The 26,832-nt window shown below is 53.3% G+C and overlaps 11 protein-coding genes across 11 annotated transcripts; 5 read left to right on the plus strand and 6 right to left on the minus strand.

Moving 5' to 3' along the window:
- Positions 1 to 483: 483 nt before the first annotated feature.
- On the minus strand, positions 484 to 2,649 carry ALTATR162_LOCUS10470 (uncharacterized protein; the record flags this gene model as incomplete). Its single annotated transcript, XM_043318106.1, has 2 exons — positions 484 to 2,079; positions 2,260 to 2,649. 2 exons carry the CDS (start codon positions 2,647 to 2,649, stop codon positions 484 to 486), a joined length of 1,986 nt encoding a protein of 661 aa, XP_043174041.1.
- A 1,050-nt stretch (positions 2,650 to 3,699) lies between these two features.
- ALTATR162_LOCUS10471 (uncharacterized protein) lies at positions 3,700 to 5,953 on the plus strand (the record flags this gene model as incomplete). Its single annotated transcript, XM_043318107.1, has 4 exons — positions 3,700 to 3,931; positions 4,169 to 4,244; positions 4,304 to 4,824; positions 4,872 to 5,953. 4 exons carry the CDS (start codon positions 3,700 to 3,702, stop codon positions 5,951 to 5,953), a joined length of 1,911 nt encoding a protein of 636 aa, XP_043174042.1.
- Positions 5,954 to 6,515: 562 nt separating this feature from the next.
- ALTATR162_LOCUS10472 (uncharacterized protein) lies at positions 6,516 to 8,728 on the minus strand (the record flags this gene model as incomplete). The annotated part of the gene is made up of 6 exons (XM_043318108.1): positions 6,516 to 6,616; positions 6,673 to 7,276; positions 7,327 to 7,907; positions 7,961 to 8,274; positions 8,358 to 8,439; positions 8,596 to 8,728. 6 exons carry the CDS (start codon positions 8,726 to 8,728, stop codon positions 6,516 to 6,518), a joined length of 1,815 nt encoding a protein of 604 aa, XP_043174043.1.
- Positions 8,729 to 10,627: 1,899 nt separating this feature from the next.
- On the plus strand, positions 10,628 to 12,925 carry ALTATR162_LOCUS10473 (uncharacterized protein; the record flags this gene model as incomplete). The annotated part of the gene is made up of 3 exons (XM_043318109.1): positions 10,628 to 10,789; positions 10,847 to 11,835; positions 11,902 to 12,925. 3 exons carry the CDS (start codon positions 10,628 to 10,630, stop codon positions 12,923 to 12,925), a joined length of 2,175 nt encoding a protein of 724 aa, XP_043174044.1.
- A 530-nt stretch (positions 12,926 to 13,455) lies between these two features.
- Positions 13,456 to 14,862, minus strand: ALTATR162_LOCUS10474 (uncharacterized protein; the record flags this gene model as incomplete). The annotated part of the gene is made up of 3 exons (XM_043318110.1): positions 13,456 to 14,582; positions 14,632 to 14,745; positions 14,841 to 14,862. 3 exons carry the CDS (start codon positions 14,860 to 14,862, stop codon positions 13,456 to 13,458), a joined length of 1,263 nt encoding a protein of 420 aa, XP_043174045.1.
- Positions 14,863 to 15,940: 1,078 nt separating this feature from the next.
- On the minus strand, positions 15,941 to 17,581 carry ALTATR162_LOCUS10475 (uncharacterized protein; the record flags this gene model as incomplete). The annotated part of the gene is made up of 1 exon (XM_043318111.1): positions 15,941 to 17,581. One exon carries the CDS (start codon positions 17,579 to 17,581, stop codon positions 15,941 to 15,943), a length of 1,641 nt encoding a protein of 546 aa, XP_043174046.1.
- Positions 17,582 to 18,356: 775 nt separating this feature from the next.
- ALTATR162_LOCUS10476 (uncharacterized protein) lies at positions 18,357 to 18,809 on the plus strand (the record flags this gene model as incomplete). Its single annotated transcript, XM_043318112.1, has 3 exons — positions 18,357 to 18,458; positions 18,514 to 18,663; positions 18,711 to 18,809. 3 exons carry the CDS (start codon positions 18,357 to 18,359, stop codon positions 18,807 to 18,809), a joined length of 351 nt encoding a protein of 116 aa, XP_043174047.1.
- Positions 18,810 to 19,019: 210 nt separating this feature from the next.
- On the minus strand, positions 19,020 to 19,431 carry ALTATR162_LOCUS10477 (uncharacterized protein; the record flags this gene model as incomplete). Its single annotated transcript, XM_043318113.1, has 3 exons — positions 19,020 to 19,217; positions 19,268 to 19,327; positions 19,381 to 19,431. The coding sequence occupies 3 exons, from the start codon at positions 19,429 to 19,431 to the stop codon at positions 19,020 to 19,022; spliced, it is 309 nt and encodes a 102-aa protein (XP_043174048.1).
- Positions 19,432 to 20,549: 1,118 nt separating this feature from the next.
- On the plus strand, positions 20,550 to 22,513 carry ALTATR162_LOCUS10478 (uncharacterized protein; the record flags this gene model as incomplete). The annotated part of the gene is made up of 2 exons (XM_043318114.1): positions 20,550 to 21,339; positions 21,390 to 22,513. The coding sequence occupies 2 exons, from the start codon at positions 20,550 to 20,552 to the stop codon at positions 22,511 to 22,513; spliced, it is 1,914 nt and encodes a 637-aa protein (XP_043174049.1).
- A 1,089-nt stretch (positions 22,514 to 23,602) lies between these two features.
- On the plus strand, positions 23,603 to 24,462 carry ALTATR162_LOCUS10479 (uncharacterized protein; the record flags this gene model as incomplete). The annotated part of the gene is made up of 3 exons (XM_043318115.1): positions 23,603 to 23,677; positions 23,754 to 23,880; positions 23,957 to 24,462. The coding sequence occupies 3 exons, from the start codon at positions 23,603 to 23,605 to the stop codon at positions 24,460 to 24,462; spliced, it is 708 nt and encodes a 235-aa protein (XP_043174050.1).
- A 942-nt stretch (positions 24,463 to 25,404) lies between these two features.
- On the minus strand, positions 25,405 to 26,625 carry ALTATR162_LOCUS10480 (uncharacterized protein; the record flags this gene model as incomplete). Its single annotated transcript, XM_043318116.1, has 3 exons — positions 25,405 to 25,976; positions 26,045 to 26,114; positions 26,170 to 26,625. 3 exons carry the CDS (start codon positions 26,623 to 26,625, stop codon positions 25,405 to 25,407), a joined length of 1,098 nt encoding a protein of 365 aa, XP_043174051.1.
- Positions 26,626 to 26,832: the final 207 nt, after the last annotated feature.

The following is a 26,832-nucleotide window of genomic DNA, read 5'->3' on the forward strand; positions in this document are numbered from 1 at the left end:
TCTGGCAGAGTCTGCTCAATGTTGTAAGTCAGTCTGGATGGCATTAGAGTAGAGTTGACGTGATATCATTCGACCACTCTCTAAGTGTGCCAGCGTTTGGCTAGTAAGATGAACATCTGCCTAAAGGAGTGCGCCCGGTGCATTTTCCCCTTTGCCAACCCATATGTACGTCCAAAAACTCCGCGTGCGCGCTTACAAAAAAGGTATGCTCGCTCGCTCGCTCAAACCTACCAAAGAAACGCCTTGGCTGCGCCTTGCGATGCATCCCAATCCAAACCAGTACTGTATAACGCTAGAGTCAAGCCGTGAGGCTCTTCATGTAGTATAGCGTATGCTCTTCGTTAAAATCATTCGTTCTCTATCCTTTCATCGTTTCTATCGTCTTGTGAATCGGGTGTTTCCTTCAGTAGACAAGCTCTGTCGGCTCAACGACCGCTCCAAGTCCCGTCTTAGATGAGAAACGGACCGTTCGTCGGAGTCGTCCTAAGACATCCGTCTCCTCCTGAAAGGCTCCTCTTCCTCCTCTTCCTCCTTCTCTTCGTTAACTTGCAACGTCAACCATGCAGCGACCAGAGCGCAAACACCACCAAATCGCAGCACCCAAGCCACACTCGTGTCGCCTGCTGTGCCTCTAGGCTTTTGTAGAAGCTTGAACATGATGGCGCTGACGAGTGTCGCGATAACCTGCGGTGCTGCAATAGCAACGTTGTGAATTCCCAAAACGACACCGGCAGAATCGGCGCCTGAACCGTCGTCCTCACCCTCGGCGATGAGCTGTGACTCGCGATCACGGGGCCTGATGATACCACGACGGATGGCGTCCCTCTTGGAGATCTCGGAAGAAATGATGGCAAACGGCGCCCAGTTGGTTACACACCAAGGAATTCCAATAGCACCAACGAGGACAGTCGCTCCCCACGTACTACGAACGAAGAAGGTAAGGGCCATGAGTACGGTGAAGAGGATATGCGATATGAACCAGGATCGGCGGAGAGTGAGCGACTTGACCTGCAACATCTCCATTGACCTAGAGATCTTCTCCATAGTTGTGTTCGGGTTTCCCTTTGGTGTGGGGTTCAAGGCAAAGTAGCCAGAGCCACCCATAGAGTGTGGGGTTGTCGGTGTCATGGGTGTCGCCGGTGTTATCGGACGGTCGGGTTCTGGGGCTTGGAAGGTTGGGGGGATTACGAACGGCAGGACGACGGAGGCGACGAATGTGGTGATGGCAAAAACCAAAAGAGCTCTGGTGCCAATCCTTGTACCGTCCTCCAGGATCTCGTCAATCTTGGCGTCCGGCAGGTGGGGGTTCTCCTCAAAGTATGGATCGGCATAAATCTCGCCAACATATGTAGTGATGTAGAAGAGGAATGGGAACCACCCGATCCAAGCAAAGAACTGTACGGCGCAGACCTTCTTGATCTGAGGAGGTAACTTCTTTACTGAGCGCGCAAGACCCTTGAAGAAGGCGATGACACCATCTTGCTGCTCGGCTGGTGCAGTGTCGAATTGGGGATCGCGTTCCGAGCAGGTGGAGCAACTGATACCGACAGTGAGTGCCATGACGAAAGAAGCGATGGCGCAGAGGACCTTGAACTGTGTGTTACCGAGCCATGGAAGGTAGTCTGGGAGGTTGATGTAACCTGCTAGGTAACCCAGAATGTTACCGATACCGGCGGAGCGCATCAACCATGCATTAGCAGATTCTTGCTGATGGGTAGGTGCCACATCGACAATGTATGCGCGCACACCGGCTTGAATGACGTTGATAGCGAAATCCAGCACGTATACGAACAGGACAGCGAAGAGCATGATGCTTGTCTTGACACCCGTTGACTCGGGGTCAGCACCGAAGATGCCTAGGAAACCTCCGATGATTTCTCTTGCCCAAGCGAGGACCATGAGGGAGACGATGGTGGCAGCTGCACCGCCGATGATGAAGGGTCTCCGTTTACCCCAGCGCAGGCGGCAATTGTCACTCTTGAGACCGACATAGGGTTGGACGAGTACACCAGAGAGCGGGCCAGCAATCCACACGAGGGCAAGCATCGACTTGCTCAGACCGAGCGACAGTAAGTATGGCTGCACACATGGTTAGCATATGTTGTACATGAAACGAATTGCGGTGGTCCGACAGATGATGCATGCATGCACGGCTCACACGACCTCGGTGACAGTACGCCCAAGGGTCCTCGAGGGCCAGATCTACATGCAGGGTCCATGGCGTCCTCATGGACATTGGCTTCCAGGAAAAGCACTTACCGATCCGTTGGAAGTCTCTACAGACCATCCTATTTGCAGACCGAGACCGCCAAAAGTGAGCAAGAAGAGAAACCAACTGCTCTTTGTCTCCTCGACCTGCTGTTCGCCCATCCAGTCATCGTCATCGTCGTCAGGCGACAAGGCCTCCTTAAGGAGCGGATCGACTTCGGAGGACATTCTTTGAGGGATGATGGTGGGCGAGTTCTCGTGGATGATTTCTACGTGGGTGTGGCCTTCAGTGTCTGGACGTCCGCCCATGAGCGAGTCGCGGCCAAAGGAAACGAGCTTGGGTCGTGGCCGGGGGCGAGTGGAAGTGTCGAGTTTGGAGGGAGGAGAGGAAAGAGGTGAAGACGAGGGCGAGTCCTCGGCGTCGGGCCGTGAAGACGACATATTGGCACAGGTGGCAGTCGCAATGGGCGTGGTGCTTGGTGTGGCCTGGGCGTGCGACGTGGTCAGCCCTGGTGGCTTACAGGCTCGCTGTAAGGGCCGGCGAGATTGTGATTGGCAGGACCTCAGTGGGTAACTGCGAGGTGTAAAGGTGGAGAGATGTGGTGAGAGGCAAGGCTATCAACAAAAGTCAAGTGGCGCGGCGGGACTTAATCCATGCTTGTCGACGGTGAAAAAGGCGCTAGTGGAACCGTTGGTGCTTGAGTGGCGATCGATGTCGGATCTCGACCAAAGTTGACAATCGGACGCTGCTTCAAAGGGAGGATGGAGGGGCGAGGAGCAGCCAGGTATAACAACGGGCGGGGAGTCAGGGTTTCATAAGAGGCGGTGTAGGTCATGTGTCTGCCAGCCGTCTTCGGTAGGCTTGGTGAAGGGTCTAGCAGGTCTTGCAGGTGATTCTGGGTAGATGTCATGCAGGCGTCTTAGCCAGTGTGTGTGCGATGACGTCGCTGCATCAGCGGTTCAGATGCCCTTGTCCGCGGCACTAGGCCGCATGCTGATTGGCGCTCGCTGCAACGCCAGCCGAGACATGGAGACCACCTGGACGCCGTGGAAAGGCAGCGACGCGTCTATCAGGAGTTCTGGGAAGCGAATACAGTGCATCGCCAGCCTCGCACCGCTCGCTATATCCAACACACCCGCGGCCACGCGCGCTGGATAAGGATCTGACTGTGACCGGAGGACCTCCGAAGCCCACCGCCGGCCGACGACTCCTTGCGCAACGTTGCCTCAGGTTCCGTCCCATCTCTAGGCAGCCCAGGTAGCATCCTAGCATCCACCACCCAACAGCCACCTGTACCCTTCACATACACCCGACCCCCGCGCAAACCTCGAGCCACACCGCACACACTCGCGCTGTTGATGACAGCCCGGCCCTGAGTCCAACATGGCGTCGATAATGGGGTGGTGGGCAGTTGGCCAGCTACTCAGTATGCGCCCTCGAATCTTCGAGAAATACCCGGTACACGTACTGACTGTTGACGGCAGAGCGCGATGCATCCGACGCAGACCCGGACGGTCAGTCCCCCGCTCCACCACACACTCGGCGATCCCATCTCTAATGCGCCCCCAACAGACGAACCAGAGGCAGGACAGAAGGAGATATTCACATCATGGGCCCTGTCCATTCTGATTATGCTCCTTATCATAGCCCTCTTCACAAGCTACATACTACACACGCGCAAGATCCAGGCGGTGCATGAGACGGTCCTCTCGATTTTTGCTGGTACGTTGTTAGTTCCCACACCACCCTCTACGCCTGCTTGGGCCTTTCCGCAGGCTTGGCATCCGTTGAGACAAGCTCGGCGTAGTGTGCATGGGCAAGGCCACAAAATCCGATCACTTGCAGCCTGAAGCCCATCACCCGACTAATTGTGGGGTAATCTGCACATATCCACCCTGCCATGTCGCCTAGTCCATCTCGTAATGCCATCGCGCTATGATGCTCGCTAATGCCCTTCAGGAATGGTCGTTGGCCTGCTGCTGCGCTTGACAGCAGTCAGTTCCGTGCGAGATGTCGTCAGTTTCGACTACCAGATGTTTTTCAATTTGCTACTGCCGCCCATTATCCTCTCGGCTGGCTATGAACTGCATCAAGGGAATTTTTCCGACACATCGGAACTATTCTCACCTTCGCCTTTGCTGGCTCATTCATCTCCGCCGTAGTTCTGGGTGTCATCCTGTTCCTGTGGACCAGAATACCTCTCGATGGCTTCAAAATCAACTTCGTCGAGGCCATGTCCGTTGGCGCCACGCTTTCGGCCACGGACCCAGTGACCATTCTTGCCATCTTTGATACTTACAAAGTAGAACCAAAGCTGTACACTCTCATCTTCGGCGAGTCTATTCTCAACGACGCCATCGCCATTGTTGTCTTTGAGACGGCACAGAAATACAAGGACGGCGCTGAACACCTCGGAATCGGGAGCCTCTTCGAAGCCTTGGGTATCTTCATGGGTGTCTTCTTCGGAAGTTTGTTCATCGGTGTCATGGTGGGCATTGGCGTGTCTCTGATGCTCAAGTTCACCTATGTTAGACGGTTCCCCAAGACTGAGAGTTGTCTCATCATCCTCACCGCATACTTGACCTACTTCCTGTCCAACGCCATCCACATGTCTGGTCAGTCTCGCCCTATCTAGCACAGCCATCAGCTGACCATCTTACAGGCATCGTGTCTTTGCTGTTTTGTGGTATCTGCTTGAAGCATTATGCTTATCACAACATGTCAAGACGAACTCAATTAACCACCAAGTTTGTTTTCCAGGTTACCTCGCAAATCTCGGAGAACTTCATCTTCATCTACCTAGGCTTGTCTCTCTTCACCGACGACAAGCTCGACTACAAGCCACTATTTATCTTGATCACCGTGTTTGGCATTTGCGCCGCTCGCTGGTGTGCAGTATTCCCGCTTTCAAGGCTCATCAACTCCGTCACAAGATATCGCCAGCGCCGCCGCGGTGACGAGATTGTAGAAGAGATTCCTTATCCCCACCAGGTTATGATCTACTGGGCAGGTCTGCGCGGTGCTGTAGGTGTTGCACTTGCCGCAGGACTCACAGGTAACAACGGCGACACTCTGCGAGCCACAGTTCTCGTCGTAGTCGTTCTGACTGTCATCATCTTCGGAGGAACCACTGCGCGCATGCTGGAGATTCTAGGCATTCGCACTGGCGTGGTTGAAGAGATTGACAGCGATGATGAGTTCGATATCGAAGTCGTTAATGGCGGCACTTACACACGCAAACAGGGCCAAGCCTATGGCAACACCCCACGCCCGAACCAAAATGGCTTCTCACTCAATAATGTCAACGGACCAGACGCCACGTACTCTAGTGGATCAGCTAGTCGCAGCAGCCCACCGACACGACCCAACGGCGCTATGCGACGCAATTCGAGCCACCCACGTGCCAAAGATGGCGCAGACCAAAATCTTCTCAGCCCCGCCGATAGTGGCTCTGCTGACGAGGACGATATCGATCTTGATCTTCCACCCAGCGCACGCCGCTCGCCCAACCGCGGTCCGTCACCATTGTTGGGAGACCCATCACCGTACCCGACGTCCGGTATAAGACCGGTCGGCACTGCAGAGGGCTCGAGTAGAGTCGCGACTGCCACAGGTGCAGTGAAGCAGCTGTTCAACGAGATCAGTCACGATCCCGCGAACGCTTTCAAGCAGATTGATGATGGTTTCCTCAAACCACATCTGCTGCTCGACCAAGGGAAAGGCCCAGGTCCGGGTAATGTTTGATTTTTCTAGTAGACGGATAGGAAAGAAGCATTCGTGGCGTTTGAGTCATTTTTGGGAATATTGGCTAGCGACTTTGTTTGCCTGGTGCATAGCGTAGCATGACATGAGTCATGGTGAAACATGGTCACAGCTATTTTATCTTCTAGATTCGTATATCCCATTACATGCGGAATGGAAAATTGATCCGGATCGTATTTCAATTGATTTGGGGGAGGGGGCTTTGAACATGTGGAAGAGCAGGCATGTATGTTATGGGTGATAAGCATGCGAAGGTAAACTTTAGATCACATAATACAACACTCCGAGTTCAAGCAGCAGATTCAAGTCAAGAAACCAACGGTATTCACTATAGTTTAAAAAAAATTGGGAATCAAAATAAACACCTAACAGAGGCCTGATTTCACCAACACGAAGATAACAAAACAACACAATTGTCCTCAATTCCCTTTGCCAGTTTTTCCCACCACCCACTCGCCTGCCCTCATGGGAGTAACGAGCAAACCTTTCCCTTGACCAGGACGTCTTTCATGACATGATGACCGACTCAAGAAACATGACTGGCCTAAGGTCCCGGATATCTGTCGAACCTCCAGATACGCGCGCGCATGTCGCCACTGCCGGTAGCAAACACGCCTCCTGTAGGGCTTGGGGCTACAGAGATGACTAGAGACACTTGGTTAGTAACTTGTCGCAAATTTTTGAAGACATGTCAAACGTACCGGAGTTCTTATGTCCTTGCAACATGAGTTGCGCGACACCAGTATGAGGATCCCAGAACTGGACACCACGGTCCTTGGAACCACTCAGAACCCAGTCACCGTGCGGGGTAAGCGCAACACTGAGCACAAAGTCCTTGTGGCCTTCAAAGGTGCGGATGCACTTGCCACTTGGCTGGTGCCCGCCTGGAACAAAGCGGTTGTTGGTCGACAGCTCCCACATCTTGATCGTCTTGTCGAGACTGCCACTGACAAGACGATTTCCAGAAGGTGCGAAAGCCACACTGTAAACACTGTCCTTGTGGCCGTGCTCGCCTTCAAGACGTACGACAAGCTGACCAGTCTGAATGTCCCAAACGCGGACGCTCTTGTCGAGTGATCCGGCCGCAACGTAGAGGTTGTCCGGAGAGATTGCCACGGTAGTGACACCGTCTTCGATAGAGAAGTTGGAGACTTGCATGTTGGACTCAAGATCCCAAAGACGGACACTTCTGTCACCACTACCAGATGCAATGATCTTGCCGTTCCTGGCAAAGTCGAGCGAGTAAATATCCTGCTCGTGTCCAGTGAATTGGTGCTTGATGGTGCGGCTAGCGATGTCCCAGACCTGGCTCAATGTTAGTTATATTCAGATTAGTACGTCAAAATCAAACTTACCCTGATGACCTTGTCCTCCGCACCAGTCGCGAGATATTGCCCGTTAGGACTGAAGCAGACGCTCCTTATGTACAGATCTCCATCCTCGGGTAGGCTTCCGTCCTGAAGATGCGCGACGGGGTTTCCAGTCTCGACATCGAAAATCTGGGCCGAACGGTTGCAACCTGTCGCAACCCACCTACCGTCCAAACTAAAGCGTACACAGCAAACCACACTTTGATGTGGCAAATTGTGGATGAGGTCGACATCTAGAACTCGCCTGGAGCGAGGGTTGAAGACAGCGAACCAATCGCTACCTTCCTTCTTCAAGTTCTCTGGCAACTGCTCGATGTCTAGGTCAGCTAAGACGTTGCTCTGGCTGAGGGGAATGTGGTTGGGCGCCATCAAAGCACTCGGCTGCTGCTGCTGCTGATGATGGTTGGGAGGAGGAGTCGGTCGTGGGACTTGGGGCGATCCGGGATACGGAGCAGGGTTGTTCTGCTGAGGTGTCGCGGGGTTGGGGGGACCGTTAGGAGGACCGCGAGCAGGACCTGGACGCTTAGCACCAGGGGAGGCAGTGGGCTGTGGAGGCTGACCATAACCTGCGGTGTGTCAGCCAAGATATAGTCACGAATAGGAGGTCATCTAAGCTCACCATTTACAGATGGGCCCTGCTGGTAGCCACCAAAGTGCTGTGGTGGTCCAGGAGCAGGGTTCAGTCCTGGTGGACCTTGGGGTCCCCCCAGTTGTGGTGGCATGCCGTGGCCTTGGGGCGGCTCCTGTGGAGGAGGCGCCAGTCCAGGGCCGCCCTGCGCAGCACTGCCTGCCATTATGCCGCCGAACAAGTTGCTAGGTCCATGGCCAATTTGAGGCGGCTGAGGCTGCGATGGGCCGTGATGCTGCGAGTTCTGGCTGGGGCCGCCACGAGCTTCGAGTTCGCGCTCCAGCTGGGCGATGCGCTCCTCGTATCTACGATGCAAGTCAGTATTCAAAATCCAACATGCCAAGGAATGGCAGTAAGGTTTCTTGGGGATTTGTAGAGACGAGCTTACTTTGCTTTCATCTGGTTGTGTGATTGTTCGAGCGAGTAGACCTTGCCGCGGATCAACTCAATCTCTTGAATGTGGCGGGTAACTAGAAGAAGCAATCAGCAGCTGTTCATGGGAAGATATTGAGCTATTCGCGACAACATGCAGTCGAAGACATGCGCAGAAAGTTTGCTTCAGAGGTCCTTCGGTTTCGAAATGCGACTGCCTCAATTCACGGCTGAGTAGCATGGGGAAGACTCACTTTGGCCTTCGGCATCAACACTACGCTGCGACTCCGCCTCGAACTCGGTCTTGATGCTGTCGAGCAGCTGATTGAGGCGTTGGGCTGGCTCAGCTTGGGGGCCTCCCATGACACGGGGAGGATAGTGGTTCATGCTGGCGGTTGGTGCGCGCTCGTGGGGGGAAATACGAAGTTGAGCTTCCGATATGCTTCGCGTGGTGCGCTATTGAGACGCGAACAACAGGGCGCGGTATGCGACGGGGTCGTGTGGATGCCTGATGGTCGCAAGGCTGCTGTCGCACAGCTGGGACGAGCTATCTAAACTGGTACACGTTGACGGGGCCGGCCCTTTGGTGGGCGCGACGGGTATCGGATGGATGGATGGTGAATGAAGCCAGATAGGGATGCAGACGAGTGCAGTTGGTGTGGTGGCCGCGAGATCGCTGAGGTTTGAGCGCAAGATGGGTGGGTCCGTGGTTGGTGCTTTTGCTTGGCTTGCACGGAGGAAGAAGCGTTCCAAATCCGGCAGGCGGGAAACATCAGCATCTGGAGTTTACGCCGAACTGCTGTTCAGCCACGGCATCTTTCTTCGCCGACTACGCCGCTAGGGTTTTCACCCATGGTACGCTTCCTCCCCCACTCGAACCCTTTCGTCCCAAGCTCTCGACAACCTCTCTCCTCCCATTCGTGTCGGGCGTTCCGCTCCACCCCATCATGACGAACCCTTGCTCGCACTAACGCTGCCGTTCCCGTCGCGCTAGAGTCCTTTGGGCCAAGCTGCATATCACACGTGTTTGTCCTGTTTCGGCCGCAATCGGTTTTCCTACCTTACATCAGCATCCCCAGTTGTATATTGACCCAGACGATGTTGTGCCACAGCAAATTGCCACCCCCACGATGAGTTCCTACTTGTCGGCGATAACAGAAACAACAAAGCTAGGCGCACCTTAGGCTTCGGCCATTTGGCTACGCGGGGAAAGTGTTGCAAGCGCATGCAGGCTACTGTATCGCCGTACGAGCCATCATGATGTGTTCGAGCCAGTTACCTATTTGCCTGATTGTAGATGTCCTTGAAAGATCGACTTTGCATGTATGGTCCAATGTCTCGTGGCTCCTGGGAGTATGCAATCTGCTGAAATCCAGGACTAGTCTTTGCTTTCAATGTTGCATGACTTGTTATACTCGCGTCACCACCCTTCACATTGAGCAACGCCGTCCCCCATATCCGGCTCATCTGCAGTGCTGGTTTCACACGTAATCACGATGATTACACGACGCGTTGGCGGCTGCATCATACCTAGGCAATCCTATGGCACGCGGCCCCTCGAGCGCCCCGCGCTGCTGATGGTATCAGGTGTGATTCGCCCAAGCCAGCCACGGAAAATTCGTTCATGCCAAAGGACGCACTCTTTCACCGCATTGAGAACAATGCAGCAGATTCTGCAACTTGGTCGTCCTCGTCGTTGTATTGTGACGAGCTGACGAATGTGTAGCTGTCGCGCTTTCCTATTCGTAGTGCCACGTGAAAGTGCCTAGCGCCGTCGCGTAAGCCATCTCGGAATGCTCACCTTACCAGATCTCGTCCCGCAGCTAGGGCTATCGTTGCGTCACCCCATCGTCCCGTGTCTGTCCTTTTGCCTGCTGGTCGCCACGGCTAACACACCTTGTGATCTATGTCTTTCCAGTCACCGCTTCCAACAGCCGACGCTACGTATTCTCTTCAATGCGCGATCCAACAGCTCGTACTGGCCTTTTGTCTACTGGTTGCTATCAATCGCCACTGCTTCCCGTTGTGAAATCATGCTGCATTTAGCATGCTCGTAATCACCGTGGCTGCTTCAATGTCCGTCACAATCACAGGCTACTGCCCTGTGAAGTTTCCAGGCTCGCCATAAAAGCACTGCATCCGCCTGTAGCTTCGTTACAATACAAAATACTCTTTGCTATCATCGAAGCTTGCTATTATGTGCCAATTGCTATCAACTAACTAATCGTTACTTCTAATTTTCGACTCTTCATTCTTCCAGAACAACCTCCAACACTAGTGTTCACCATGTCGCTTCAGCATGACAGTACTGGCGAGCAGCGATCCACATATGTGTGCCGACGTCAGTCGACTTACGAGCGACGTCAGCTTAGCATCACCTCATTCAAGTCCTCGGATGCGCTCCACAAACTCAAGGAACAAAAGGGAACTCTTGCGACCGCTGTCGAGGTCCGTACCACTAATTTTACATCCTAAAGATTATCTGCTAACATGTGGATTTGGCAGCCTCTCTACGCTGGCCTCGCTGTCGCCCAATCGGATGATGGAGACTTTCGCTATTGCATTGCTTTGCACGATGGGACATATACCATTAACTGCGAAAGCCAATGTCTTGAGCTGGCCAGGAGTGCAAGTGAAGGCAACTCATCGAATGAATCATCCCGCGTCGGATCAGGCGTCTCCACACCAACGTCCGTGGCAGACATCTCCGAAGCTCTAGCCAAGGCTGTCATCGAGTTTTTCAGCAACTACCGAGAGAAGAATCTGTCCAAGCCCATGGGTGCTACTCTGACTACCCAACTCGCTAGCCTAAGCCCGCATCTTGCCGTGCGCCTGTGGACCGACTTGGACATCATACCATTCATCTTCCCAGCCGATGCGAAAGACAAGCACGAGCCAATGATACCTCTCGACCAAGAAGCTGAGCGCATGGCCAGGAAGACAGTGAAGCAATTCAATGTCAAGGGCGAGTTGCCTGTTCAGATGGGCCATCGTCGTCAGGTCTTGGTTGATCTTAACAACCGAGTGCACATAGCCGAGCGCGAAAGCTACGATTCTACCATCAGGACGGACACTACAGGAGCTGCAACTATGCACTACGCCAACTCGTTAAAGCGAAGGAGGACCAAGATCGCGTTCTTTAACAGCACGGCACAAGGTGGAGGCGTGGCTCTCATGAGACATGCTCTGATGAGATATCTGAGTCTCCTCGGTATCGACTGCAAATGGTACGTTCCATTCGGAAAGACCGACATTTTCAGGATTACCAAGGACAACCACAACATCCTTCAAGGTGTCGCAACTAATGGTGAGCGTCTTACCGACGACAAGATCGCCAAGCTTGATGCTTGGGTCGTTGAAGAGACCGAGAAGTGCCACTGGGTCGAGTTCGGTGGCCCGCTTTCGGCTCGCGAGAAGGGCGGCGCCAATGTGATTATCGTTGATGATCCTCAAATGCCGAGTCTTGTCAAGATCGCCAAGCAGAAAGACCCTAGGTTAGTCTTCCTAGTTTGCTGTCTAAAGTTCTCAGTGTGTTAATTCTAGCTAACTCTGTCTTTCAGTCGCCCGGTCATCTTCCGCAGCCATATTCAGGTTCGAGCCGACCTGACTGATCAAGAAGGAACCACTACCTCCAAGGTGTGGAACTGGATCTGGAACCACATCAAAGACTGCGACGTCTTCGTCAGCCACCCTGTTCGAGCATTCGTGCCCAAGGTTGTCACCCCTGAGAAAGTGGGTTACTTGCCCGCGACTACGGATTGGCTAGACGGCCTGAACAAGCACATGCACCCTTGGGACGAACAATACTACCTCCATGAGCTCAAGGTTCAGTGCTTTGCAGCTGGCATGCGTCAGCTCGCTCATCCGGACCGTAAGTACATTGTTCAAATCGCTCGCTTCGACCCAGCGAAGGGTATCCCAGATGTTCTCGCGTCTTACGCCTGTTTACGCAAGAACTATATGAAAGACACTCCTCTCGCAGACATCCCACAGCTTGTAATAGCTGGACATGGAGCCGTCGACGATCCAGATGCGACTAGGATCTTCAAGGAAACTGAGACGGCTCTCAACGGAGACTACAACGAGTTCAAGAACGATGTTATTATCATGCGCATCGGTCCATCAGACCAAATGCTCAACGCACTCATGTCCTGTGCCCATGTCGCCCTCCAGCTCTCTACCCGCGAAGGCTTCGAAGTCAAAGTCAGCGAAGCGCTCCACAAGGGCACTCCTATCATCGCGACTCTCGCTGGTGGTATCCCTCTGCAAGTTCAACATGGGAAGTCTGGCTTCCTGGTTAACCCTGGTGACCACGACGCTGTTGCGAAGCACTTGTACGATCTCTTCACCGATTCGGAACTTCACTCAACCATGTCGGAGTACGCGAGCAAGCATGTTAGCGATGAGGTCAGCACAGTGGGTAATGCGCTGGCTTGGCTGTATCTGGCGGATGAGCTCTCTAGAGGTGTGCATGTCGCTCCCAATGGTCGATGGATCAACGATATGGCGAGGCAAAAGGCGGGTATCCCATATCAGAAGGACGAGGACATTCTAGTTCGCGATGTGAACTTGACGGGTAATTGAATATGAATTTCTTTGGGCTCTAGTAGACATTATTATATGAGTAGAGGGAGAAGTAGAATAGTTTTTCTCGTTTGTGGCTTCACTAAATTCTCATAATAGCCTTTGAAAGGCCCTCCAATGTCTTATCCTGGTCCATAAATCCCCTTCGCGCTGTTTTGTTCTGACCCGTCGTGCTCACAATTCAATGTCTCCTCCATAAAAGAGTACGTTTAGAGGCGATCCATGCGTTACAGATTCGGTTGGAAAGCCCATTGACGAGTTAGTGGGATGAGAATAACTGCCGCAAATTCCATCATCTGCTTAGTAAATCATCTTTGTGCAGAACACCAGACAGAGCCATTCTTTTGAAAGATGCCCTTCATGGGCCCATAAACACTCACTACCTAGTCTCCTCGGCATCTCCTTGCAAAACGCAAAGCTCGTTCTTCGTATGGCGCAAGGAAGTACGGCGTGCTTTCCATATCGAAACAACGACATACTCATACCGTTACCAACCCTCCCTCATGGCATTTCTAACAGCCACTTGGAACTCAGATATCGGCAACGAAGTGGAAGCCACCCCATCGATCGCGAAACAGCATACCACCCCCCTTCCCATCGCGACCCTGACTAATCCGCTCCTCAAGCACCCAGTCACCTTCCTTACTAGCATCATACTGCTCAATGGGTCCAATTTCCCGATCCTGTGCATCAACACCATCGACCGCACGTGTACCGTTCTCATGGTAACGAACGTACTGGCTGAAGCGACTGTACCTCACACTACCACTACTGTCGCGGATGGGAAGACGCTGATTGGGATCTAGCGTGAAGCGCGCTGCAAGGGGAGATTCGATGGAGCAGCTTCGTGGAGTAGTACCACAACCGGACGGAAACCCGAGACGTGCTTCGATAGAGCTAGTCTGACTGCGAGGTGTTGAGGCCGTCGCTGTGCTTGCGCTGCCACGGTTGCTGGGTGGGAGGACCATACGGGTACCGCTCTCGCGCATGAAAGCTAGCGTCTCCTCATCGAGACTGTCGGGGCGAGGAGGACGAGTAGGAGGTGGACCCGGGCGTTTCTCGAAAGGTACCGTGATGGGGTTTTCTAGGATGGGAGGACTGCTCAGCTGCGCCATGAGCTGGGGGCGCGAGATGGAGATACTGCGGCTTTGAGCTTTAGCGAGAGAGATGCGTGATCCGCGAGCTGTGGCTGACGGTGTAAGTACACAACGGCATGTTCTGGCCAGTGGTACATTGGCTGGGATCTGTGGGACTGGCGGAGGCGGCGGTGACTGCGTAGGGCTTCTATTTGTGCTGACACCAAAGAGGCGCGAGCCTAAAACACGAGTCAACATAGAGTCGATACGGGAAATAATGGTGAGTAACATGCCTTTGTCTTTCAACAGCGCAAAGCCGGGGCGAGACTTGGATTTGAGCAACTCAAAACCACCACCGGTGTGTTTGTGCTCTGACATGGCGGAGAGGTTGCGCGAAACTGGTGGAAGCGCAGGTGAGTATTCCTCATCCTCATCCTCATAGTCGGGCAGATTCTCGAAGCTATCGCCCTGATATGCCGGAGTCACACGATTGGCGACCGGGGCGAGTAGCGTAGACGAGGAAGTGTTGGATGTTGAAGTGGACAGTGGCTTGTCATTCCTGCGCCCAAAGAATCGCGATGCTACAGATGTTAATCCCGTGCTTGCACCTATCGGTAAATGAATACTTACGTTTCTTCTTCATACCAACGTCTTGAATCCCGGCGTCAAAGTCGATATCCGAGCTCCCGGCAGCAGCAGCAGCCTTCTCATCGCGACTTGGGCTATCTCGAAAGAAATGCGAGGCTGCATGTCAGTCAGCACTGATCGTTTGCAGTCGGTGTGCGGGAGCAGGAGTCGCAATCGGTCATACACCGCGCTGCGATATAGCGAGAGCTTACCTTTGCTCCGAAGACCCTTCATCCTGATCGGTTGCGACGACTCACAATCGCGACAAGTTGGTTTTGGATTAGTACGGAGTGTTAGCTGAGAAATGCAAAAGCCGCGTAATTGTGCGTGTTAAATACTTGGATCGAGCGGGCGGTGGCGCAAGCGATCGTGTACGGAGAAGCGCGCGATGACGATGGTGAAGTGAACTGCACCCTTTCGAAGGTTTCACGGTGAGGTACATCGCGTTCAGTGCCAAGCTGGGACTGGCCTGTAGCGCTCGTGATATCGGATGATGAAAGTGAGAGTTCACTCGAGCTGCTACCGCAACAAGTCGAATCTAGAAACCTAAACGCGGAAGTTTTACAAGAAATTGAGATATGACCGGTAGGCATCGGAAAGTCCATACTACTTTCACTCGTTGAAAGATCAGCTCCATCATTTCCTACTCTTGCCTCTGCCACCCAGCACTTTGGCATGGAATCTCGCTAACAAAGTGACGATGATATCAAAAATCAAAGAGAAGGAAACTGTATATAGAATGATCCTACCATCACGAACTTGTGCCGAACGAGAACCATGTTTGGACATGAAAACTCTGAGCCTCCCAAGGGAAGCACCAGAGCCGAGCATCATGCCCTTATATTTTTTTTTCTTGATTTTTACTTATAGTTTGTGGTTGTGTAGTGATAGTCGAGTTGAGTCGTGCCTGGATCCAGATCGTGGATAGCAGAATAATATCGTAGGAAGCTCACTTCTTATAGCCAGTCGAGACAACCCCCAAAAAGTGCCTAAGCACCGGAACATGAAAACATGGTGCCAGAGAACGCCTAATGTCCAACTCTTGGATCCCGTGTCCATGCACCCATTCATGAACAGTAGCGAAAGAAACGCTTGCGCTAGACCAAGGAACCTGAGACGACATGCCCATCAATGCTCACTACGTCCACAAAACAAAATGACGACCAGTCATTCCTAACGCCAGAAATTCCAAATAAAATGAAAATACAATCATGAACCATGAACATGGAACAAATAGAGAATCGATATAAATAAAGGAAGGTGTCGGACGGAATAGATGTCTAGATATGAGAGGCTTCGTGATGACGACCGACTACCTGACGCTGGACTCGCCAGCCGGATTGAGATTGAGCAAACGCTTGAGATCTTGCTCCAAAGACAACGTATCGGAAGGGGTGGAGGTTTTCATTGGTGAAACACCCGCGGTAGCGGCGGGTGCTGATGTCTTACGTTGTTTGGCAGCGACGGAGGAAGGGACAAAAGACATCATACTTGTGGGAGGCTTCGCAGCAGAGGCTGGAGGACCGTTGGCGGCTGTTTTGCCAGGTCCGGTCATGTTGCCTCTTGCTTGGTGAGAATCAGGACGAGGCTGGTGTGGCTGTCGACCAGGCGTCCTCCTGCGGTTGTTTGGGCTCTGCTGGTAGTGTTGCACAAAAGGTGCTGATGAACGAGGCGCATTCGGGTGGCCTCCATTGCTGTTTCCTGGCTGGTTTCGAGAGAAGGCGTTGGGATCCATCATCTGAGCGGGAGGACCAGAAGGAAAACTCTGGAAATCGCCCTGTCCAACCATAGGAGACTCGGCTGAGATCTCAGTGCGGAGACCGGAGTTGCGTTTCTTTGCTGAATCTCCCTTTGCTGCTTTGAAGAGTGGAGAAAGGTTTCGGTTGCCATAGAAGAAGTCAGAGTCTTGGTTCAGAGGCTGTGTCTGCGGTGTGGTGGGCCCCGACGCAGTTTGAGCAGGAGGCCGACCGTCATGGAAGGGTGACGGTGTTTGGCCTGAAAATCCTTGGGGTCCTTGAGCATCCGGTCGAGGAGGCGTTGCAGAAGGCTTCTTCTGCGACATTGAAAGTCGATTGAAAAGGTCCTGCATCACATCATTGCCGTGGCCCTGCTGCTGCACGTCCTTTAGCTGCGTGACTTTATTGGGGTCTGTGACGGAGCGGTGCGAAGCTGGTGATGCTACGGGAGGAGGAGACATGTGCGCGTGCTTGCTTTCACCATCAAGCTCTATGGGAAAGACGCCGTTCATGGAATGGTAAGAATCATGCTTGAAGTGCTGCGGTCTGGCTGCATCCACTGGGTTGAATGGCCCGTGCGCTAATGGGCGTCCATGGTTGCCTTTGGCTCTCTCTGCTGCATCGGCCTTGAAAAGCAGATCCAGCGGGGATTGTTCATTACGAGGGGGGGCGGCCACCGGGGCACGAGAAGGAGAAGCAGAAGGACTCGGAGAGGCAGAATCAGAACTATCTTCGGGCGGAGGTGTTGGTGGACCAGCACGTGTTTTCGCCGGCACAGAACGAGAAAGAAACTTGGGTATAGGCAGAGCAGAAGGCGCAGGAGAGGCATGGAAAGTAGGCCCCGCATAAGCGGCCTGGATCTTGGCCGGAGTAGCCGACGGATTAATGGGAACGGGCTCTGATTCAGGAGGAGAGAAGACGCGGTCGATGGAGGGATGAGACCGGTTGTTGGGCCTCCTCATGTTGCGCGGTCCTGGTGGCATATGCGCGTCCTCACCTGAGTAAACCGTGCCTTCCGCGTGGGCGAGTTCAGCAGGCATCTTGCTCGGGGACGCTCCTGCTCCATTGTACTGGTTTTGGTTGTAGCCATTGTGTGCGCGGTTCCCTCTCGGTTTCCGTTGCGACTGCCGGCCTTGATTGGTGTGCGGTGCCTGAGCTGGGCTCTGCGGCTTGCCCCGAGGAGCGAGTGGAGAAGCAGTAGTCTGTGCCGTCGACATGTGAGGCGCTGTTTGTGGTGTTGTATTGCGATGGGATGAGTCCGGATTATCTGGAAGGGCGCAGGCGGACGCTCTTGGTTCGTGATATGCAAGTGGGTTGGAAGGTGGGCGATGACGCGGTCTGTGTCTTTGTCTGTGTCTGATAAGGTGGGATTGGGTAAGGGTTAGATGTTGAAGTGGTCATGTCCAGATTCGCGGGGTATAGATAGGCACGCGCCGTCGGGTGAAGTAGGGCGAAGGGTGAGGGTGTTGTGAGCAGACTCGGTCGCATCGACGGTGAACGGCGCGGAGGTGGCTGTGACCAAACAAGGCTGATCTCGGCAAGGCGCACTGACGATTGCGGCGGCGTAGGGCTGAGTGGTTGGCACGTCGGGTATGATGGAAGCGGGAGTCTGTTGGACGCCGGTCTTTGAATCGTAAGAGCTGGTTGAATCTCGACGTTTGTTCGTCTGAAAGGGATTTGAACGTTTAGCGAGACAATTCTTACTCCCTTTCATCTGTCACGCCGTCCCAAGGTTGGTAGACAGGGCCAGGGCTTGGCATTTTGGAGCTCGCAGCTGGAGCCTGACGCCTGCACATTGCGCCTTCACCTCACAAACACACTGGGAGCACCTCAACCACACTTCGCCACCCCATATAATACTGGGAGCTGTAATAGGTTCCTCTCCAAACGCCACAACTCTCACACCGCTCATAACCGCCCTCTTTCCACCTCAAGAGCTTCAACTCCGACCAACTCCCCGCATCCCCCACCACTCCGATACATAACACAATAATGGCGGACGTCGACATGGCAGATGCGCCCCCGGCCAAGACCAAGACCGGCAAGGCCAGTGCTGGCGGAGAAGGCGAGAAGAAACGGTTCGAGGTGAAGAAGGTAGGCATCACACGACAGAAGGCAACATAGGGAGATTGAAACTAACATTACTCAGTGGAATGCGGTCGCTCTCTGGGCATGGGATATCGTCGTCGACAACTGCGCCATTTGCCGCAACCACATCATGGACCTTTGCATTGAATGCCAGGCCAACCAAGCCTCCGCCACGAGCGAGGAATGCACAGTCGCCTGGGGTATTTGCAACGTAGGTTCCCTGACAACACTTCACTGGCAAGTACTAACGTACAACAGCACGCCTTCCACTTCCACTGCATTTCACGATGGCTCAAGACCCGACAAGTCTGCCCGCTAGACAACCGAGACTGGGAGTTCCAGAAGTACGGTCGCTAAACGCTTGCGAAAGCTGGGGAGAGATGGATTTCAACAGGAACAAACATGGGTCTTGGTTTCATTCGGACGTCTGGCGTTAGTAGGGCCTTCACAAAAGGGCTATGAGAGCATGAAGTAGCGACATAGGCGGTCATCATCGTCGAATCAGATTCCATTACGATCATGAAGTTGTTCTGACCATGCAGCTTGTCCCTCTCTTGCCTCGAGCGACTATCCGACTTTTTGCCCGTCCACGTCGATGTTGTACTGCGACGTTGAGTTGTGCGGTGGGAGCCAGTCTTCAGGGTTCTTGTTGTAGAAAGGCCACGGGGGCACGACAACGAGGAATGTGAGGGCGGAGCCGGCGAGGCCGATGTAGAGTGCTAGTCGGATGTCTTGCTGCAGGAAGCCAACGATGAATGCGATGATCTATGCCGGTCAATTTCTTGATGCAACTAGGAAGAGGGGGGGTTCCATACACCAGCTGCTCCGAGCAGGACAGTGCTCATCATCTCTGCAAGCCTCTGACCTTCAAAGTCCTGTTCATGTTAGCGAATGCGTATACTGAAGTAGCAGCGTTGCTGTCGCATACAATCTGGCCCTCGAACGCGTCGCGCGCTTGCTCAAGTAGCTGGTCTGCCATGCTGATGGGGTGTGCTGGATGTTCGGGATGTGTCTGTGGTATTGCGACCCGGAGCAAGTGTAGTTAGTTCAGGTACCGGGTATCACTTGGAACTGTCTACTCAGAGTCCGACGGCCTAACTGTCTTGGAGAGGTGGCATGTTCACAAGCCACACAGGCAACCATGGAAATGCAAGGGTCCGCAGCCGCACTAACCCTCACTAAGAACGCCTCTTGATTCACGCCCAAGATTGACGCAGCAACGACATGCAGTACCTGGTTCCTAGTCAAGGTGCAAGAACCAAGGTCAACTAGGCCGCGGAATTGACGGTAACAGTTTCAGTCGCGAACTCCCCACAGCGGCTGCGTTCTGGACGCGTCACATGCACGTCTGGTTGCGCTTCTGCCCAATCAGCTTGGGCCAGTAGGCTCCGTTTGCACAAGCTTTTTCCTTGACCCATCGCTCAACTGCCCGTATTTGAGTCCCGCACCGTCCCTCAAACAACATTCCCACCGTCCGCCTGGACTCCCACCCACCGCACCTCCCATCGATTCCCAACAGCCTCACGATACAAACTTCCAGCAGTCGCGATCGCGCACCCTCCATCTATCCGGCACTTATCCCCGTGGACCGCCATCCACCACTGTGACTGATCACTCAAGGGGTCTTTGTTTTTGCAACCATCCCCTTACACCGCACCTTCTGACGCTACGGCGTCGATATACATACAAACCACCAAGTTGGCGGGACTCTACCTCGACAAGCTTTCCTTCATCCGCCCCTTGCTCGGCACAAAAGCCTGGGTATACGGAGGCGACCACAAGCCACCATAATTGGCCCTAACGGCATACACAACACATTCGCTACTGCATCACCGTCTTTACAATCCTTCCCATTCCCAGCGAGGGTGTGGAAGTCTGGCTACCGAACTCTGTCTTCCATCGGCTTAGTGTAGGGGACGACCCTACGCGAAGCCATCGTCAAGTTGAGCGCGCCTTAGAGGTGGGCGCTCACAAGCGACTCGCCCGCTTCTGTGGTTCTTGCGCTGCAAGAAGTCGCTGAATACACCAACAATCTGGCTTAACCAAAGCAAACGACATCTGATTCGAGTCCTACTCATCGCCGCCTGAGTCGCCAATATGACTGACACTCCGAGATCCGACCACCAGACGAGGTTCAGCACCCCGGTGTCTGACCTCGACGACCACCGCCACCAGCCTGTATCCCTTCCACGAGCCGATGCATCTTCGCCTCCTAGGTCGCGCCGGCCAACTTTCGCAAGCGTCCAGGGTCAAGACCGACCCAACATCCTACTCCAAGTCAACGAAGCCCTCGAGGCAGACATTACTCGACGTGATTTCGAAAGCGCTGTAGTGGACGATGACCAGCACTTGGCTCCCGATGCCTACATCCGCCGCGGCTCTCTAGCACACAGCCCCCAAGCTCGTCGAGAGACATTCCGACGCCCGCGCGACCCGGCAATCGAGCGCCTGACTAGGAGCAGGGCTTCGTCGACCACTTCGCGATCCGTCTCTCCTCCCAACTCTGTCGACGCGTTCGCCGGCCCTCGGCGCCGCGACCGTGCCAACACTCTTCAGAGCCACGCAGGCTCCGAGCTTGAGCTCGGATTGAACAGGACGCTTTCTCGCGGCACCGCACGCCGACCAACTATCAGCGACGAGCGACCTGATCAGCCACACGACATCGAAGTCGCGTCAGCGCACAGCTCAGCACAGGAGGATGTATGCTTCCCTGTATCCGAGGACACAGGCAAGACCACCAGGTTCGACTACGAAGAGTTGGAGGAGTTTGTGGCAGAGGCTCACGAAAAGACACCTATTGGCCAGCCTCTGCGCCACAAGGCGAGCGTAGCTTCTAACCTTTCCGCAAAGCCCAAGGTCTTCTCGACCTTCGTCCCAAGTCAAGCCAGTCAGGAACACCCAAGACCGAAAGTGACGTTTTGAGTCTGAAGAACGCAGACCCTGCAGTTCAAGAGAAGCTTGCTGAGGAAGGTCTGTCGCATATTTTTGCGGAGAAGCAGACCCCGGAAGTGAAGACCAACCGCTGGACGTTCTTCTCGTCCGAGTTGGACGACACAATCCATGCTGCCGAACTAGGCGGACTGCTTATGCCCGGCGAACGCTTCCGCGATCTGTTTGACACACCATCAGACGGCGGCGTCTGGTGGCTCGATATGGTCAATCCCACAGAAGAGGAAGTTTTCGCCATATCCAAGGCTTTCGGAGTGCATCCTCTTACTCGCGAGGATATCTGCATTCAAGAGCCGCGTGAGAAAGTAGAGCTATTCCATCAATACTACTTTGTCTCGTTCCGCTCCTTCTTCCAAGCCGACAAGGAGTCGGAGGAATATTTGGAACCCGTCAACTTCTACGCAGTTGTCTTCAAGGAGGGTATTCTGACCTTCACCTTCTGTGAGAGCCCGCACACGCTCAACGTGCGCAAGCGTATCAGCCGTCTTCGCGACTACATCAACCTGAACGCCGACTGGATCTGCTACGCCCTCATCGATGACATTGTCGATAGCTTTGCACCGGTCATTCGAGGCATCGAAGATGAAGCCGATGCGATTGAGGATCAAGTCTTCACTGCACGTATCGAAGACTCTCGCGCCATTCTTCGATCGATTGGGGACTGCCGCAAGCGTGTCATGCAGCTCCTGCGTCTCTTGGGCGGCAAGGCAGATGTCATCAAGGGCTTTGCCAAACGTTGCAACGAGTCGTACAGCGTTGCTCCTCGGGGTGACGTGGGCATGTATCTCAGCGATATACAGGATCACGTTGTCACTATGATGTCCAACTTGGCTCATTTCGAGAAGATGCTCAGCCGCGCGCACTCCAACTACCTCGCGCAAATCTCGGTTGACCAAGTCATTCAAGGAAATGACAGCAACGCTACGCTTCAGAAGGTTACAGTCATTGCTACAATCCTTGTTCCGCTCAACTTGATCTGCGGTCTCTTCGGTATGAACGTGAAGGTTCCGGGCCAGGATGGCAGCCTTGCGTGGTTCTTCGGCATTATCGGTGTTATCTGTCTCTTTGTTTCGGTCTGCTTGGGAGTTGCAAAGAAGATGCGATACATTTGATTGGTAATTCCTCGTTCCGTCACTGTGACGATGTTTGCATTGTTATCTTTCGTATGTTTAGTATTATTGGTTTTTCGTTCAGTAAACGTATTAACGCCAGCGTGGTGTACTGGGGGTTGTCGTAATTCTGGGTCATGTCATACACGATCATATCGGCTTTAGACGTACACTCTAGAATAGAAAAGTATTGTTCTCAAACGCAAGACCGTTCAATGGCCGGCTGTCTATTATCAGCCACAATTCTCATTACGTGCAGGGTGATGTGAAGTATCTGAGAGTGCGATACTAAAGTCGTGTAAGAAACAAGCAAGCCTAAAATGACGACAATGGCGCACCTGCACGATGAGCCATGCAGGTGTTGGCCGAAGCGATTGGCTTCTGCGAACAGATAAAGCAAAGAACACTGCATAGTGCTGTTTCGGCTTCTGAAGGTGTCTACAATGGTAATTCAGAAAACACTGCGATTTTAGTAGCGTGTGTTGAGTTACTTTATTGACACGCTCACATGACACTCTAAAGGGACGTCCACGGGTGATGATACCTTCATTGATAGATAAGCCGCAACTCTTCGCTATCACGCGAGCATGACAACCTTGGAACACATCGACGGTGTCATTCCGTACCGTTCCTATTCGTTCCGAGGTCGGAAGGAACAAAGGCGAGCTTGCCAAAGACAGAACGCGGGCCTACCACAGTGCTCCAACAGCAACTCTGCCGACGAACAAAGGAACGAGGTGACGGCGAGTCGCTGCAGACAACGAGTACCACGGCCAAGGTTCCACTCGTTGTCCGCAAGTTCGGAAGCGGTGACTTAGGCTCTTTCCGAGGGGCGGACTAAGTGATCCTTGCTTCGGCGAGAGCATTCGATCATGCAGCGCCTCAGCCGACCGACTCCCTTAAGTACAAACTCTCACCCTCCCGCCTCTCTCTCACTCCTCACACATTTCACCAAGGCGCTCCCTCTACCCCACACCCTCTCTGTTATACGTGCAAATCTACTCGACCGACTACCTGCGCCAATACTGTACTGTTTCTGCAACACCACGAACGCTACGCTTCAGTAAAGATCTAAGAACGAGAGAAGGCAACATGGCGGAAATGGCGCAGCGGATACTCATGAATGAGTTCAAGCAGCTGAGCAAGGAGAAGTGGACCAACATCGAAGTAAGTCCCAGTGACGTTGCGCCAAGAGTCACAGTCAGAGTGGCGATGCAGGAGCACCAAGCTAACCACGTCACAGCTCATCAACGAGAACGTTTTCGAGTGGAGTGTCGCCCTAATCGTTATGAACGAAGAGTCCATGTACTATGGTGGTTATTTCAAGGCCAAGATGACTTTCCCTCGCAACTACCCGCATAGTCCGCCAGGTACGCCACTGCCAATACTACGTTCCAAGCATGGAAAGAGTCGCGAAGCGCAGGGAATGAGCTAACCATTTACCAGACTTCAAGTTCATCCGCCCGCTTTATCACCCGAACATTTACCCTGACGGCCGTCTCTGCATTTCCATCCTCCACCCGCCTGGCGATGACGAGATGTCCGGCGAGACTGCCGCCGAGCGCTGGTCGCCCGTACAACGTGTAGAGACGGTCCTGATATCTATTCTCTCCCTGCTAGACGATGCTGAGGTTTCCTCGCCTGCCAATGTCGACGCGGGAGTAATGCTGCGCAATAAGCCTGCAGAGTACAAGGAGATGGTGAAGAAGGATCTCGAGTTGTCAAAGGCGGATATTCCAGAGGACTTTATCATGCCAACCCACGAAACAGCATGGAAGCAAGAGAAGGATGAGGGTCAGTTTGACATGAGCTGGGAAGACAGCGATGCCGAGAGCTTGGACTTTGGCGGCAGCGAGAGCGACCTGGACGAGGATCAAGAAATGGACTCCGATTTCGAGGCCGATGATGACGATGCTGAAGAGGAAGATGCAGACACCCCCATGAAGCGCTAGATGTTGCCCATGGATTGCAACTCCAAACCCCTCATCATGCGCACGTCTCTGGCCCGCATGAAAGGGTCGTTAAGGGGCGGGACACCTCCATCTGAGACATCGAGTTCCGACCCTGGCACTATGGTGCCTTCATCAGGAGCATCATCATCATCATCGACGTCCACGCCCCTCCCTTTATCATTGTCGTCGTTTGACCCGAACATCCTTGCCCCATTTACCCTCAACCCTGTTCCACGATATGGTGGACATGCGCGCATTAGTACATCCGCTTGTCCCTCTCACCCCCTTCCCCATCTTTCGATTCCTCGGATTTCTTCCACATCTTCATTATAAGCGCGGCGTTCGGTTCTGGTATGGGACTGATGGCGTTACGCTTTCAACGGGCTTTTGCGCCTACATTTCGGTCACGATTACAATGGCATTTGCATTGCATAGGAAAGGAGTTATCGGGTCAATTTTTTATCATACGAGGCATGGCTACTTTGGGCTTGCGGTTTGCGGCGCAGTGGCTGCATTTGAGTGGACGTAGACTATGGAATGCATGAAATACACATTGAGATTCGTGACAAGGTTTACGTGATGCACATATACTTCGGGTGGTAGTCTTGTTGACCTCGTCCTGTGATGAGCCGCCTGGGGATATATTTGGAACGGGTGTGTAGCCCGAAGAAAGTCATGTTTGTAGAGGACAGTGGGAATTCAGGCGGGTGTCGAGAGCTGAGAAGGACATTATGCCGTAGGCATTTTTACTAACGATAGCTCGAAGACGCATGAATCTGTGAAGTTTGTTGTGCAACGACAAGCAGGTCAACCTGATGTTTTGTGTGTGTGTGTGTGTGTGTGGGAAAAATGGTGCGGGTTTGGTCTTCTTAGAAGATATCGTAACGAGACGATAGGATGTCTGGTCCGACTTTAGGCTCATCGTCCTAAACCTTGCATGGTTCACCATGCCATGCCCATGGCGCTTCTTACCCTCTGCATAGTGCTTTCGGCAATCTTCTCTGCTCTTTGTGTGCCTTCTTCCGCATACTGGACTAGTTCTTTCTGATCTCCGTTCATCAACTCCTCATACCGTTGCCTTATATCGCTAATGCCTGTATCAATGGTATCCGCGACCTTCACTTTCAACGCCCGCATACTCAAATCTTTGAGGTCATTTGCTAGATCTTCCGGTGACACAGCAAGCGACTCATCAAAATGATACATGAGGTCCACTAGGTTTGATACACCCGGTCTGCTCTCAGGACTATAGCTGACCCCTTCGATCGAGTCAGTCAGCGCAGTCTTCAACTTGTGGTGTATTTCGTCTTTTGAGTCTGTTATCATGATGCGGCTCTTCGGTTTCGGGTCGCTCTTGCTCATCTTTTTTGTTGGTTCAGTCAGGCTCATGACTCGTTTCGCGGGGCTCAGAAGTGTTTGTGGAACTGTCAACAGAGGCTGTGATTTGGAGTAAACGTGGTTGAAGCCGGCGGCTAGTTCTCGCGTGAACTCAAGATGTTGTGCTTGGTCTTCGCCTACGGGGACGTGGGTTGTGTTGTAGAGGAGGATGTCGGCGGCTGAAGGACGGGGTAAGAGAAGAGACCAAGCTTGAGGGCGTCTTTGTTATTCGAGGGGTCGAGAGGGGAGGCATTGGATGGGAGTGAGAGTTTGCTCTAAAGACAAGATTAACATCGTGCCTTGCTAAACCTACTTTTTGCGATCGCATACCTTCCATTGGGTCATCCGTCCCAAGTAGCCCATGCTTGCGCCACAGCTCAGAATCCACATCAATTCCGCATGCTGCTTGACACTGCTTTGCGCAAAGATTATGCATCTCCTTGGATCCAGACCTACTGCCAGCAGACTAGCCAGCATCTCTTTCCTCCATCTTGCCAACTCGCTCGGATCCTGTTTTATGGTAATTGCGTGCAGATCAACTATTGAGAAGAGAAGCGTAGTATCTGGGCTTGCTTCATCTTGAAGCTTGACCCATTGTCGCAGTGCGCCGAGATAGTTTCCTAAATGTGGTACTCCGGTAGGCTGGATTCCCGAGAATATCACCTTCTTCTGTCTCTCACTAGCATTTTGTCGTACTGTTGAAGCAATGGAGTACCTCCGCAGGCAACTTGAACAGATGCGGACAGGTGAAGGCGCTGCACGCTGCAGCGGTCGAAGTGAAAACATTGAAGTCGGTCAGTTGCATCAAAATCGGAATCGTTGTTGCTCAGCCACCAGAAAGCGCGGCCGGGGTCCTGTAGCGTCGTCATTGTGGCACTGCCGCCCGCCAACGACCACTCGACTGCGCCCAACCAGGAACTCCGTCTCCATTGATTCCCGCGGCTCTCCCCACAACACCACGACTACCACTCACGATCCTAATCACTCCACGTT

The sequence above is a fragment of the Alternaria atra genome (genome assembly GCF_907166805.1).
Source record: "Alternaria atra isolate CS162 genome assembly, contig: 34, whole genome shotgun sequence".
In the NCBI taxonomy this organism is placed as follows: domain Eukaryota; kingdom Fungi; phylum Ascomycota; class Dothideomycetes; order Pleosporales; family Pleosporaceae; genus Alternaria; species Alternaria atra.